General features: G+C 43.7%; 1 protein-coding gene and 1 long non-coding RNA gene across 5 annotated transcripts in view; one reads left to right on the top strand and one right to left on the bottom strand.

The window, feature by feature from the left end:
* The window catches only part of LOC134297886 (uncharacterized), a 414,859-nt gene that overhangs the window by 233,532 nt on the left and 165,027 nt on the right, over window positions 1-16,300 (top strand). The gene's annotated exons all lie outside the window — the stretch shown is intronic.
* The window catches only part of pdcd10 (programmed cell death 10), a 40,743-nt gene that overhangs the window by 10,659 nt on the left and 13,784 nt on the right, over window positions 1-16,300 (bottom strand). For all 4 annotated transcript variants that reach the window (XM_008106065.3, XM_008106067.3, XM_008106066.3 and 1 more), the window contains exons 2-3: window positions 13,613-13,818; window positions 8,051-8,104 (exon numbers count right to left, since the gene is read on the bottom strand). In XM_008106065.3, coding sequence (XP_008104272.1) covers window positions 8,051-8,104; window positions 13,613-13,708 — 150 coding nt within the window. In that variant the 5' untranslated portion in view covers window positions 13,709-13,818. The remainder of the gene's footprint in view (window positions 1-8,050; window positions 8,105-13,612; window positions 13,819-16,300) is intronic.

Here is a 16,300-nt window from a genome sequence, read left to right on the forward strand (position 1 = left end):
TGCTTTTACAGTACTGATTTTTTTGGCTATTTAGAAGGAAACGATTACAATGTACTAACAATTGACTACTAAAGACTAGATATAACATTGGCAAAAACTGTCACTGCGGTTTGTTTTTAAGATGAATGTCCCCGTTTATGCGGAATTCAATTTTCACCAATTACAAATTGGGGAAACCTCCCAATCTTCTCATGCATTTGTGTCTCACACAGAATTACCATTCTAACATGCCAGTTAATAGGTCACCCCAAGCCCCAAGGTAGAATAAACCAACCCTTGATCAGCAGCGGCCAGTCATTTCTCTTTCTGAGGTGCTTAGCACTAGAACCTACAGTCCATAAAGGCTCAAGGAACTGAATCACATTCACTACAGAATGAGAAGAGAAATACCAGGGGATGTCTTCAAGTGACCACCCATTTTATATTGTGAAACCTCCTGTCTGTACAGAGACAGCATCTTGCAAGGTTTAATGGGCTTTGGAGGTGCAATTTCCTTAGTCCACACAACATACTCCAGAAAAGAAGGCAATTAACTCTTCCCAAAGCATAATTGTCACGACCCAGGCTGCAGAGCACCAATAACCATACACAGAGGCCAGAATCTATCTAATATCTTTATTGAAGGAATATATAAAGTTAATAAAAACAAGTGTATAAAATAGTTCAGAATTAGACCTTTCAGGAAAGGTCAGAATTAGTCCAAAAAAGCAATGTCCAATAAGAAATATTAAGGTCCAAAGTTGTAATCCAATAACCGAAACACTCACTTTGCCAGGCAAAGTGAGGGGAGATGACAAGGTCCTTTAGTCCATGAAACTTGAGCGAGGCTAGGAAATAACTTGATACTTGAAACAAGGCTTGAACGTGGAACAAGGTAACTAAGAACAAGAACAAGGTCCGTGGAATTACTTGATAAATCCGTGGAACAAGGCAAGGATTGATCCTGGGAAACAAGGCAAAGTCCGTAGATAAACAAGGCTGGGAAGCAAGGCGAAGGCTGGATAGCAAGGCAAGGCTTGAGCAGGAGCGAGGCTTGAATCGGAGCGCGCTGTCCAGACACAACTCGCTCCGAAGGCTGACGAATTGACTCCGCGAAGTTACTACGCGGGTAAAACACCTAAATAGAGTCTAGCTTTCCCGCCGAAGCAGTTCTCTGGGAATCAGAACCGAAAGCTAACTCTGAGACCAGATGTGAGACTCCCCAAAGATTCTCACGAGAAGCAGTCTTAATTGGCCACATTCTTAGCTGCAATCCTCGCACTCCTGCGCGAAGCTGAATCCAAACTTCTCTGTTGTTTACAAAACTCCCGGCGCAAGAATACGGGAGAAGTAGGCTCTGGGCTTGTTTGACATACTTCTGGGAGACAACTTTCTTGCAGGTGCAAGGTTCCCAGATCTGCCTGGGAAAGATCTGGCTGAGAGGAATCCAGATCAGACTGGGAAGGTAAAAAACCCAAGTTTTCATCTTCATCAGGAATTACAATGTCCTGAGCAGGACTACAAGGCCCATGGGTCATCACACTATCCCCCTCCTCAAGGCCCCTCCCAAACTGGGGCCCTCTCCCCGAGGCGCGAGGTCGTGGTTTGGTGGGATAGGTCTGATGAAAGCGACGGGTTAGATCAGGAGCATGGACTGTGGAGGCGTCTTCCCAAGAGCGTTCCTCAGGGCCAAAACCCACCCAGTCAATGAGATATTGTAGGCGGCGGCGGTGAAAGCGGGAATCCAAAATGTCCTCAACCTCGAACTCCTCCTCCCCATTCATCAAAACAGGAGGGGGGGCCGGTTGGTCTGTATCAGGTCGCACACCATCCGCCGGAAGGAGCAGGGAACGGTGAAACACTGGGTGAATGCGCATTGAACGCGGAAGTTGGAGTTTGAAAGTCACGGGGTTTAATTGCGCCACCACTGGATAGGGACCAATGAAACGGGCATCTAACTTCCGGCAAGGGCGGTGGGAGGGCAGAAAGCGAGTGGACAGGAAAACCCGATCTCCTACCTTGATTTCGGGGCCCGGCTGGCGATGTTTGTCAGCGTGGCGTTTATAGTCCTCCTTGGCTTGATCCAGTTGCTGGAGCAAAAGTTGTTGCACCGCTGTGAGTTCCTGCAGCCAATCCTCTGCTGCGGGAACCTCTGAAGTTTCAATGACAGGGGGGAAGAAACGTGGATGGAAGCCGTAGTTTGCAAAGAACGGCGTTTCTTTTGTAGAAGCTTGAACTCCATTGTTGTAGGCAAACTCAGACAGTGGTAACAGAGAAGCCCAATTGTCCTGTTGATAGTTTACATAACAGCGAAGATACTGCTCCAAAGTGGCATTGGTGCGCTCCGTTTGCCCATCTGTTTGGGGATGATGAGCTGAAGATAAGCGAGAGTCTATGCCCAATAGTTTTTGTAGTGCCTTCCAAAAACGAGAGGTGAATTGAGATCCACGGTCTGTGACTAAACTCTTGGGCAATCCATGTAGTCTGAAAACATGTTGAAGAAATAGATCCGCAGTTTCCTTGGCCGTGGGGAGGCCTTCGCAGGGAATGAAATGGGCTAACTTGGTGAATAGGTCCACCACCACTAAGATCGTGGTGAATCCACAGGAAGGTGGTAGGTCAGTGATGAAATCCGCGGAAATTATTTCCCATGGGCGAGATGGGGTAGGAAGGGGGTGTAAAAGCCCTGAGGGCTTCTCCCTTCGTATCTTGGAGCGCTGGCATACTGGGCAGGTGTTGACATATTTTTCCACATCCTTGCGGATCTTGGGCCACCAAAAATCCCTTAGGATCAAATGCATAGTTTTAAATAGTCCGAAATGTCCTGCTGGTTTGCAGTCATGACACAGACGAAGCGCTTTTTCCCTGCCCGGTCCGGGTGGGATATAAACATGATTTCTATAGCAGAGCAGCCCATCTTTAAGCGAAAAGGGGAAATGCAGACCTTGGCGAAGTTGGTCCTGCGCCCAGGCATCTGCTTGCTGACTAGCCCTGATTTCTTGAGCACAGATGGGTCCTGGAGTAGGGGAAGTTGAACCAATGGGAATGGATTTGGTGTTCCCCACCGTGAGCGTGGCAAAGTTCTCAGGTTGTAGCAGTTGGGATTCAAAGGTCTCCTTGCGTCCTGCAGCGTATTCCGGTTTACGTGACAGGGCGTCTGCTTGCTTGGTTTGGGCTGGGGTCACATAATGGATCTGGAAGTTGAAACGTTCAAAGAATAAAGCCCAACGTTGCTGCCTCTGATTTAGTTTGCGGGCAGTTCTTAGATGTTCTAGATTACGATGATCAGTGTGGACTTCAATGGGAAATTTGGCCCCTTCTAGCCAATGTCTCCAAGTTTCAAAGGCTGCCTTTATGGCCAGTAGTTCTTTTTCCCAAATGGTGTAATTCCTCTCTGGTGTGGTTAATTGACGAGAATAAAAGGCACAGGGGTGGAGGTGATCTCCCACCGGTTGTAAGAGTACAGCCCCAATTGCCACATCAGAGGCGTCCGCTTGCACCACAAAAGGGGTTCCAGGATTTGGGTGCTGTAGAATTGGCTGGGAGGTGAATAGTTTCTTTAGTTGCTGGAACCCTTTCTCTGCTTGATCAGTCCAGCGGAAAGGCTGCTTTCCACGGATGCAGCTAGTGATGGGGTCGGACCAGCGGGCAAAATCTGGAATGAACTTGCGGTAGTAGTTCGCGAACCCCAAGAAACGCTGCACCTCTTTCTTGTTAGTTGGCGCCCGCCATTCCAATACTGCTGAAACTTTGGCTGGATCCATGGAAAGCCCTAGAGGCGAGATGCGGTAACCAAGGAAATCTACCTCTTGTAGATCAAAAGCGCATTTTTCCAGCTTGGCATAAAGTCCATGATCCCGCAATCGTTGTAACACCATTTTGACGTGGTTCTCATGTTCTGATTGTGATCTGGAAAACACCAAAAAATCGTCCAGGTAGATTATCAAGAACCTGTCTAGATAGTCCTGAAAAATGTCATTGACAAAATGCTGGAACGTTGCGGGGGCTCCGCATAAACCGAAATTCATAACTCGGGACTCAAATAATCCGAATTTGGTCTGGAAGGCGGTCTTCCACTCGTCCCCTTCCCTGATGCGAACTAAGTTGTAAGCCCCCCGAAGATCCAGCTTGGTGTAAACCTTGGCTCCTCGAAGCCGATCCAGTAGATCCGAGATTAAGGGCAGGGGATAGCTGTTCCGCTTGGTGATATTGTTCAATGCTCTGTAGTCCACCACCAAGCGTAGTTCCCCTGACTTCTTCTTCACAAACATCACTGGGGAGGCGGCTGGGGATTGAGAGGGTCTGATGAATCCCTTGCGAAGGTTTGTCTCTAGGAATTCCCTGAGAGCTTCTTGCTCTGGTTCAGTCAGGGAGTAGAGATGCCCTCGCGGGATCGGGGCCCCCTCCACCAAGTCAATGGCACAGTCATAAGGTCTATGTGGGGGTAATTTTTCGGCTTCTTTCTCATTGAATACATCCCAATACTCGGAGTACTTCTTTGGCAAGGTGATGATGGGCTCGGTGTCCGTGGCATGGCATACCTTGGCTACGAGGCAATGGTTTTGGCAATACGGTGAAGCAAACTGCAGTTCTCTGTTGGACCAGGAGATGTTAGGGTCGTGGAGAGTCAGCCATGGAATTCCCAAAATCACAGGGAAATGGGGAACCTCGGTAACAAAGAAGGAAATCTCTTCCATATGTTCCCTTATCCACATCCTGGTGGGTTCCGACCACTGGCTTACGGGGCCCGTCTTGAGGGGACGGCCGTCTATGGCTTGCACCACACGGGCATTCTTGAAATCATGATATTGTAATCCCAGAGAGTCGGCATACTCTCTATCGATGAAATTGTTGGTAGCTCCAGAGTCTATCATGGCGTGGATCATGACGGGTCCCCTTTTTGCTGACCATAATGTGACCACGAGAAGGAACAGGACCCCGGTTGGCGGCTCTTGGATGGATTTTTTGACCGGGTTGGCGAGCCTCTCTACACCCGGTCGTTGGCTTCCCCCGCCGGCTGTGTGCCAGTCGGCTCAGACGCCTTCGTCTCCGTGGAGGACGCCGCCGCAAGACGGGCGGCAGGCTTCCCTTTGGCTGGGCACTCTCTGGCGAAGTGGCCCCCGTTCCCGCAGTACCAGCAGAGGTTTAAGCGTTGACGACGGGCCTTCTCGGCGGCATCTAGTCTGGGACGCACATTGCCCAACTGCATCGGCACCTCCTCGCCTCCTCTGGGGTATGGGGTTGGCGGTGGGGGTCTCCACACCGGACGTGGCTGAACGCTGGCGGGAGCGGGGGGTTTTGCCCCGGCTCTACTGCCCTGGCCTCGAACCCACTGTTTCCTGTTGGCAATCATGACTTCAGCCCGTAAACATTGATCAATGAGTGCCTCGAGGGTCTGGGGAGGATCCACCTTGGAGATTTCTTCCAGCATTTCAATGTTGAGACCCTCCCGGAATTGTCCCCTGAGGGCTACATCGTTCCAGCCGGTGTTGTGGGCCAGCACTCGGAACTCGGCTATATACTGAGACATAGGTCTGTCTCCTTGGAAAAGGCGACGGAGTTTGTGACCGGCTGCCTCCAAATTGTCCTCGATTCCCCAAGTCTCCTTGAGGTGGTCCAAGAAGTGTTGCGCTGATCTTAGGTGTGGAGAGGCTTGGTCGAACAGTGCCGTCGCCCAGCTGGCCGCTGGCCCGTCTAGAAGACTGTAAACCCATGCCACTTTGATGTCTTCTTGGGGAAACTCGGCAGCACGGGCCTCCAGATAAGCTTGACATTGGCGGCGGAAGACATGAACCTTAGAAGCTTCTCCAGTAAACTTGGTTGGCAACGCCATGGCCGGAAGACGAACTCCGCGTTCCTTCAAACCCCTTATTTCTCCATCCTGTGCATTGAGCTTATCACGGATTCGGTCCACCTCTTCCTTGTCGATGGTGTAGGTAATCGGCTGGCCGCTCGGCCCAGGTACGACTCCGGTAGACATTCTGGCCGAGGTTAATTGGTGCTTAGGTTGGCGGAGTCAAACTGTCACGACCCAGGCTGCAGAGCACCAATAACCATACACAGAGGCCAGAATCTATCTAATATCTTTATTGAAGGAATATATAAAGTTAATAAAAACAAGTGTATAAAATAGTTCAGAATTAGACCTTTCAGGAAAGGTCAGAATTAGTCCAAAAAAGCAATGTCCAATAAGAAATATTAAGGTCCAAAGTTGTAATCCAATAACCGAAACACTCACTTTGCCAGGCAAAGTGAGGGGAGATGACAAGGTCCTTTAGTCCATGAAACTTGAGCGAGGCTAGGAAATAACTTGATACTTGAAACAAGGCTTGAACGTGGAACAAGGTAACTAAGAACAAGAACAAGGTCCGTGGAATTACTTGATAAATCCGTGGAACAAGGCAAGGATTGATCCTGGGAAACAAGGCAAAGTCCGTAGATAAACAAGGCTGGGAAGCAAGGCGAAGGCTGGATAGCAAGGCAAGGCTTGAGCAGGAGCGAGGCTTGAATCGGAGCGCGCTGTCCAGACACAACTCGCTCCGAAGGCTGACGAATTGACTCCGCGAAGTTACTACGCGGGTAAAACACCTAAATAGAGTCTAGCTTTCCCGCCGAAGCAGTTCTCTGGGAATCAGAACCGAAAGCTAACTCTGAGACCAGATGTGAGACTCCCCAAAGATTCTCACGAGAAGCAGTCTTAATTGGCCACATTCTTAGCTGCAATCCTCGCACTCCTGCGCGAAGCTGAATCCAAACTTCTCTGTTGTTTACAAAACTCCCGGCGCAAGAATACGGGAGAAGTAGGCTCTGGGCTTGTTTGACATACTTCTGGGAGACAACTTTCTTGCAGGTGCAAGGTTCCCAGATCTGCCTGGGAAAGATCTGGCTGAGAGGAATCCAGATCAGACTGGGAAGGTAAAAAACCCAAGTTTTCATCTTCATCAGGAATTACAATGTCCTGAGCAGGACTACAAGGCCCATGGGTCATCACAATAATTCTGATTTTCTCTCCCTTCCCACTGCAGCCTCTAAATTGCTTGACAAGTTTCTTACAAAGACCTTTAATGGCTGTCTACAATGAGTGTTGGTTGAAAAATCTCCTATACAAAGGAGGGGGGGGATACATCCATTAGGTTTGTGAAAATTGAGAGTACATTATTGGACCTCCTAGATGAATGTTCCAATTATTCAATATAAACTATCTCTTCCTAGGGCATGTGTTGACTAGCCCAGGAGATTTTTCTTTAGAGCAGTGGTTCTCAACCTGTGGGTACCCAGATGTTTTGGCCTTCAACTTCCAGAAATCCTAACAGCGGGTAAACTGGCTGGGATTTCTGGGAGTTGTAGGCCAAAACGCCTGGGCGACCCACAGGTTGAGAACTACTGTCCTAGAGCATACTTTTACTGGATGATTAATTTGAAGTATTACAAACTAATATTTTGTAATCTAGAATTTCCTAGGTATTAGGCTTCTTTGCAGCTTTTCCCTATAGCAGATGAGACAACTCCTTAAAGGCCAGATACGATGACAGGCATGGAGCTGCACACACACTCATCTGAACTCACCATGTGGGTACAGGAAGGTTTAACCCTTCCTTTTTTTGCATGTTGGTACTTTAAAATAGACATTAGGGACATGAAGAATATCCAGAAACCAATCCAATCAGCCTAGGAAAGAACATCTCTAAGTCCAAACAGTTGTTTCATATGCTCAAAACTGCATAATGTATAAGAAAAAGATCAATTGTGATGGTTCACTTCACAAGTAGAAGGGAATTTAGCAACAATTTGGGTAAATTCATTACCCATTAGAATGGCAGCAAAATCTTGAGGTCTTGGTGGACCTTGTCAATGAGCAGGGAAAACAAAAACTAGTGGACTATGTTCAATCTTATGTATTAAACACTGTTTCAATTATTCATACTCTCAATGACAAAAGCCACAATAAACTAGATGGAAGACAGGAAGATAGTATAGTCCTTTCCCCCTACATGGTGAAATAATGCTGCAGTGATTAAGAGAAAGTGACTGAGGGCAACAAACAATAGAAAAGAATGTAAGTAATTCTCACCTTAATAAAAGCTGCTCTCAATGTCTGAGCTGCAGATAGATTTACTCGTTCTAGCTGCAAGGAAGAATTTAAAAACCTGTTACAAACACATATTTTGCCTTTGCCTTCTGAATCTTCATTTCCAGGGTTCTCTACCAATTTAGATAAACAATGAGTCCTTCCCTATCAGGTAGAAATTAAAGGGTAATGCATATACTGTATATATTCAAGTATAAGCTGGCCTGAATAAAAGCCGAATCAATAATTTTACCATAAAAACTGGGAAAACTTATTGACTTGAGTATAAGACGAGGGTGAGAAACGAAGCTGCTGCTAGTAAATTTCAAAAATAAAAATAGATACCAATAAAATTACATTAATTGAAGCATCAGTAGGTTAAATGTTTTTGAATATTTACATAAAACTGTAATTTAAGATAACAATAAGACTTTAATAAGATAAGACTGTTAAATTCTGATTTCCTATATACTCGAGTGTATGCTGACCCAAATATAAGCTGGCCAGGACACTCACTCGAGTATAAGCCGAGGGGGGCATTTTCAGCCCTAGAAAAGGCTGAAAAACTCTGCTTATACTCAAGTATATATGGTAATCCTTTTGAAACAGAAGGTAAATAATCATATAATTCTCCTCTCAATAGGTAAAGGTAAAGGTTTCCCCTGATGTTAAGTCCAGTCGTGACCAACTCTGGGGGTTGGTGCTCATCTCCATTTCTAAGCCGAAGAGCTGGCGTTGCCCATAGACACCTCCAAGGTCATGTGGCTGGCATGACTACATGGAGTGCCGTTACCTTCCCGCCGGAGCAGTACCTATTGATCTACTCACATTTGCATGTTTTTGAACTGCTAGGTTGGCAGGAGCTGGGGCTAACAGCAGGCGCTCATTCCGCTCCCGGGATTTGAACCTGGGACCTTTTGGTCCACAAGTTCAACAGCTCAGCGCTTTAACATACTGTGCCACCGGGGGGGGGGGGGGCTCCTCTCAATATCCACATACCGGTAGTAAAATGATTTTGTGAATTAGTTCATGATATTAGTAGTATTGTTCATGTCATTTAAAAAACATGGCTACTACAGTTCATCCTCTAACCAATATATAGCTATGAAAAAAATGGCTGGTCAATAAACAAGATTTGGGACAGACAGATAAACTACTAAAGATACAGGTCTACATCAGAGATATCCAACTTTTGGTCCTCCAGATTTTTGGGACTCCAACTCCCAGAAATCCTGGTCAGCTTGCCCAACGCTCAGAAATTCAGGGAGCAGAAATCCCAAACACCTGGAGGATCAAAGGTTGAACACTACTGGTCGAGATTTATCAACCAGTCCTAACTTAAGTGGGCAGCTAAATTAGATGCTGATTGGTAGGTTAATACATGTCAATCTAATCAATATAATGGGATTCCCTGGGCTGCAGTAGCAACAGGATTCATGGCAGATTACAGTAAGAAATGCAGGATAAAATCCAGATTTATTTCATACTAGCTTAGGTACCTGGCGATTCCCAGGTTACATCTTTTGCAATGATAAACATGAAAAGTATTCATTGTTGGATATTGGATTTTAAGAATGGGACCATTAGAAAATGCATAAGAATGTGGGTAAACTACAACTTCCATAATCATCTGGCATTGTTCCAAGCACACCAAGCTGGGCATGTTGGGTATGTGTGCCAACTTTTGGGCCAGATCTATTGTTGGTTGGATTCACAGTGGTCTGTGGATGCAGGTGAACTACAACTCCCTAAATTCAAGATCAATTCTCTCCAAACCCCACTAGTATTCAAAGATGACCATTTTGGGTTTGTGCTCCAAGTGTGGTCCAGATCCATAATTGTTTGGTTCATAGTGCTCTCTGGATGTAGGTAAACTACAACTCCCAAAAATCAAGCTCAGTTTTCCCCAAACGCTATCAGTATTCAAAGTTAGTCATGTTGCCAGGTTTGGTCCAGATTCATCGCCATTTGAGCTTTCATTGCTCTCTGGATATAGGTGAACTACAACTCCAAATCACTAAGGTCTTCCACTCCAAACTCCACCAGTATTCAAAGTTGGGCATATTGGGCATGCATGCCAAGTTTGGTGTAGACAACTTGTCTCTCTACCATATCATTAATTCCATGTGGGCGTGGAGTTATGGCAACTTATTTTCACATTTTGATTAATCCCACTCAGAGGAGAGCTTAGGCTACTGCAAGATATAAAGTATTGCCACCAGCTTTTTTGAATGGGAGATATAAAAACACTAGCTGTGCCCAGCCACACGTTGCTGTGGCTTATGGAAATCATTTGTCGGCCAGGTGGAATAGCAGTGAATAGCCTTGCAGCCTCAAAGCCTGGCTGTTTTCTTCTTATGCAAATCCTTGTTTGGTGAGCTGGAATACAATGGAATAGGCTTTCTGCTTGGAAGGCTGGGTACTTGCGTTCTAGGGGAATGGTTTTTGGCCAATTTGAACTGCACTGAATAGCCTCTCTGCCTCAAGCCTGGCCGCTTTCTATATAGGGGCATCCTTCCTTGGGCAGGTTGAATAGGACGAAGTAGCCTCGTGGCTTCAAAACCTGAGGGTTTTCTATGTAGGGGAATCTTGGTTGGCCATATTGAACAGCACTGAATAGCCTTGCTGTTTGCAAGCCTGGCTGCTTTCTACCTTGTGGAATTCTTAGTTGGCCAGGTTGAATAGCAATGAATAGTCTCAGTGCAGCAAGTATGAATGCTGCAATTAGCCACCTTGATTAGCATTTAATAGCCTAGCAGCTTTAAAGCCTGCCTGCTTCCTGCCTGGGGGAATCCTTTGTTGGGAAGTGTTAGCTGGCTCTAGTTGTTTCCTTTCTGGAATTTCCATTTTCAGAGTGCTGCTCTTTATTTACTGCCCTGATTTTAGAAATTATATTGTTCTGTATTATTATACCACAATAATTATTATATATTATATTTATACAATAATCTTATATTATCTGCTTAGAACTGGATTACATGAGGCCCGTTCTATACAACTGTATAAAATCCACATTGAACTGTGGAAGTGTGGATTCAAGATAATCCAGTTCAAATCAGATACTGTGGATTATCCTGCCTTGGCATTCTGAGTTATATAGCTGTGTGGAAGGGCCTTGAGTCTACACTGCCATATAATCCAGTTCAAATCAGATAATCTGTATTTTATAGGCAGTGTGGAAGAGGCCCTGAGCTCCATTTGCTGAGTGGATTGCTAGGAGACGAAGTGGGCGGGGCCTACCCTTCTAACTGGCATTTAGAGGAAAAAACGGTTTTTCCTGGTCCTCTAATTTGGACTTTATTTTTCTAGGTTTTTTTGTTGTTGTTTGAAAGACATATTTTGGATGACTATGTCTTTTGTGGCCAAATTTGGTGTGATTTGGTTCAGTTGTTTTGTTTACTCCATAATAAAACACACATTACATTTTTATATATATAGTTGGAACGTTCTAAAAGGCTTGTTCTTGTAACTTCGTTTCTGTTGAAACACTTCACCATTCTTTGTTTGTATGCCCTAAATATGATAATATATGGATGAAATACAGGAATTCAATTTTTTCAGTGTTCTCAATGGTAAGGGAGTTCTAAATTTTCATACCCCCTGAACAACTCTGATGCATTTTTGTGAGACTGTTGCAAATATTATTGAGATTAGTAACGCTTAATTATGCTTTCCTCTTTATCTGTGACTTCCTTTTGTTATATATGCCTGTGTTGTGATTTTATTGTTGTATGCCAATAAAGGCTATGTGTGGAGGGGTGTGTGTGTGATCAGATAAATTATTATTATTATTATTATTATTATTATTATTATTATTATTATTATTATTATTTTATTTCTACCCCACCACCATCACCCTAAAGGGATTCGGGGCGGCCAACAAAATACAGCAAAGTGCCGCATATAGATAATACATAAATCTGAAGTGATAAAAACCACAGAATTACAACCACACACATAATTACAATGTAAAACATAAAAATTCATAAAATGCAGTCATATCTGCAGATAAAAACAAGTTGTTTCAATTGACATAGCCTAGTGCTGACGTGATGCCCACAGTAAGTCCGTGGACTAATTCTTAAAAACCTATGTAAGATCAAAGGCTTGTTTAAAGAGCCATGTTTTTAAGCTGGAATGGAAGGCTTGAAGCAAAGGGGCTAGTCTGATCTCTCTAGGAAGGGCATTCCAGAGCTGGGGTGCCACCATCAAGAAGGGACCGAGAGAAGGGCCTCCCCAGCAGAACTCAATGCCCATGCCGATTCATAGGAGATGCGATCTCGAAGTTAAGTTGGATCCGAAGTGTATAGGGCTTTATAGGTAATCACCTGCACTTTGAATTGGATCTGGAAACTTGTCAGGAGCCAATGGAGCTGCTTTAGGAGGGGCATGGCATGCTCTCTAAAGCTTGCCCCAGTTAGTAATCTGGCTGCTGACCTTTGAACTAACTGCAGTTTGCGAGTTGTCTTCAAAAACAGCCCCACGTAGAGTGCATTACAGTAGTCAATTCTGGATGTAACTAAGGAGTTGATTAGATTCAGAATTCTCCCTCAGTCTATCCATTAGTGGTGAGGGATTTTGTTTTATCATTTATCATTTTATTCTGTTATTATTGTGTTATTGTTCTTTTACCCTGTTTTACCTTATTTCTGTTGATATTGTTCATTTATGTTTTTAACTCTGTTCATGTTCTGTTTTTGGGCTTGGCCCCATGTTAGCCGCCCTGAGTCCCTTCGGGAAGATGGTGGCGAGATAGAAAAATAAAGTTGTTGTTGTTATTTGGATGTGGGTGAAGTATAAGTCCCAGATTTTAGGGTAACCTCCCCAAACCCCTCCAGTATTTTCTGTTGGTCATTAGGGGGGGGGGGGGTCTATGTACCAAGTTTGGTCCAGATCAGTCGTCGGTTCGAGTTACAATGCTCTCTGGAATTTGAGCTGTCTTGGAAATCCATCACCCATAAACATACAAATGTTGACTTTTATTAAATGGGTAAGTAGATCTTATTGTGATTGAGATGGTTGTTCTGTACGATGGTTATAAAGGTTAGTTTAATATTTATGTGTATGGTTTTCTGGAAATTTAGCAGAGAAAGGCTATTTCTTTCATACTTTTACAAATAAAACTTTTAGCTTCCCATTCATATATACACACACACACACACACACACTTGTTGACTGGACTTCATTTCTGCTAAACTGTGGTGACCGCAGATATTTAAGGATATTCCGGGTTTTATGCTGTCACTGTGAAAATCTAAGACTATAACTAAAAATAACTACATTTACAGGATCTTGTATAATGAGGGAAATATCTTGGGAGTTTACAATTCTCAAAATGATGGTTAAAATTAAGGAATAAATTGAGACTAACAAACTGTTATGGCTATAGGTATTACTTTCATGGAAACAGTCCTCCACACCAAGACTGAGAATAGAACAGTAGTATTTGAAAACCAGGAAGAAAACTTAAATCTAGTACTATAGATAAAGTAGCATTATTAGATATTGAAAGTAATCTCTCATTTCTCAAATCTTGCACATAAAAACAATTAGAAGGGCTATTACCTCATTAAAGACAGGATACATAACAGCATAGAGAGGCATGGAAACCATAGAAGTGGTCTCAGCTTCATTCTTCATCTCTTCCATTGTCATCCTCATTCAAAGACCCACTTGTGAAGAAAAGGCTACTGAAGCAATGGACACCGCATTCAACGAAGGGTTTCTTTTTTTCCTTATTGTACCTGGATATTGCAGCACTTAATATTACCCTAAAACATAAATAGCAGAGGAGGAAGTTATTATAGTCCTTACCAAATTTTGAGAGCGGAAAGAACTACTAAAACGCTTAGGCATTAGGTTTGGCACTATCCCTATTTACTCAGTTACCTTCTAATGATAAAAGTTAAGACTGACTTCACTTCTGCCAATAACTTTTATGTAATTAAAACAGTTCTTGGAGATTCATCACAAATCTCTGTTGAGCTTCTTTGTTGGAAAGAAAAGAGAAACGATGTCATAAAAATGCTAAAAGGTCAGTACTATTTTTATAATTTATATAGTGAGCGTTCACCAGTGGGAAAGAATTTAGTCATACACTTACAATGCCTTGCTTGGAAAGTGAAGCAAGAAATTTCAAATGGCAAGTAATATGTATAGTTCCATTTCATTACAAATGCAAATTAATAGTTATCTCTACATAGCAAATCTATTTTAACACATTTGAGTTGGAATAAATTATGAAAAAGCAATTGAAATGTATACTTCAGGCTGCATTGGAACAGTTTTCAAGCTCTGTTTCCATACAGGGTGTGCCGGAAGCTATGACCTCAATGGAAAATAGCATTTCAAGTTAATGAATCTGACCTAAGGTGTGCTCCACCCTATCCAGCCCTTTAAACTTGATGAAGTGATTTGAACTATGGACCTGAATTTCAAGTACTGGTAAGGAAATAATCCAGTCACCAAATGAACAAAGTAAATGAAAAACTGTGCTAACCAAGTGCTTAAAACAGATACCAGCACCTAAGCATTTACTATGCAAATACTTAAAAACTTAAACACTGTTCTCCTCTAACACTTTCAATGATGACTTTTAAAAAAAGAAAAGCTTAATAAGTATAATTCTTGTTAAAAGGGTAGCTCTAGTCAACCAGTCTTTAATCAGATTATATTGCAATGTTTTGTGTTTGCTGTAAAGGAAAAAAGGGGGGATGAAACAAAGAGAAAGTAAGAGGGAAATAAAAAGTGATATACAGGACAAAGATATATACTGTGGAAGGTGACAGGGTTAGAAAAAACATAAACTGGGGCCAAAGGACAGTCCTGGGTCCAAAAAACCATTGATTACTGAGCTACTCAGTATCAAACCTCCATTCAATTAAAGATGCTTCCTACTGAAAATATCTGAATCAAGACATCTCCTTTTATGTATTTTTTACTGTTTATTCAGCAGAAAATCCTATTCTGGAATTGGCTTCAGCCACCCTGCATCTATAGCAGTATCATCACACTTGGAACATTTTCTTACGTCATTTAAATGCTGTGACTGCCTCCTGCAGAATTCTGGAGCTTGTATTTTAGGCCTAGGGCTTCTCTGGATGAGCAGTTTAAAGATTCCTCCCTAATCTACAAACCCCAGAATTCTGAACTGACTGTCTCCTGCAGAAATCAGGAATTTGTAGTTTAGGGAGGGGCCTTTAAACTACTCACCCAGAGAAGCCCTGGGCCTCACTAAACTACAAGCCCCAGAATTTGGCAGGGGGCAGTCACAGCATTTAAAGTGGATTATAGTGGAAAATGCTCAAGTGTGATGAGGCCCCAAAACCTGACCACCACGTTCACAGGTTTCATTTTCATAGATTTGATTATTTCCGAGTTTACAACTTCTGATTAACTACGTAGCTTGACCTTCTTGGAAAAATCTTTCTTCTGCCCCTCTACCTCTTCACTACTGTCCTGCGAACAGTTCCTGCCCCTCGGTCCCTTCCCTGCCCTCTCATGAAAGCCTCATCTAGATTTTAAACTTTGTCTTAAACTCTCTTCCCCACACTCCATTGCCTATCATTCCACCACAAGCCTTGACCTACATTTGAAGTCCTTCCCCACTGATCTACCTGTTTCTCCCACTCATACTTTCAGCTCTTCCCTGCCTTACATTAAATTCAGGACAAGGCTTGTAGTTGGATGATGGGCAATAAAGTCCAGGGTGTCCTGATGGGCAGGAGAGGAGAGAAGAGAAAAAGTGGAGTACTAGAAGGCTATGGTAAATTCAAGCTGATATGTCTGGCTAGGGATGTTGGTGAGAAAGGAGTCTGCAACATATTGCAGCATATGTTTGGGTTCGTGTGCAATGGAGTTATTCACTTTTTTTTCACTTTTACGGGGGTCCTGCATCCCTAACCTCCTTGAATGTGGAGGACTGGTCGCACTAACAAGTTTACCTCAGTGCTAGCAAAACAAAATCCACAAAAGCAGATTTCAGCTGAGAGAACAGAACTGTGAAATGACATCCCAAAGTCATACAAAATAATTGGAGATCCTCTACCTCTCTCTCTCCCCCCCCCCCCCCCCAATTTGACATAAAATATATGTATAACAGCAGAAGTTATCAGGATTCACGCCAACTGGATACAATTGTGTATTTCCTGGAAACATGTCAGGGATTGGCAGCAGATGGTTCAGGGACCGGCACTGGTCCAGGGACCATCACTTTGAGCATCACTGCAACAGGGTTCTAAAATAACATTCTGC

The sequence above is a fragment of the Anolis carolinensis genome, chromosome 3 (genome assembly GCF_035594765.1).
Source record: "Anolis carolinensis isolate JA03-04 chromosome 3, rAnoCar3.1.pri, whole genome shotgun sequence".
NCBI classification, from domain to species: Eukaryota; Metazoa; Chordata; class Lepidosauria; order Squamata; family Dactyloidae; genus Anolis; species Anolis carolinensis.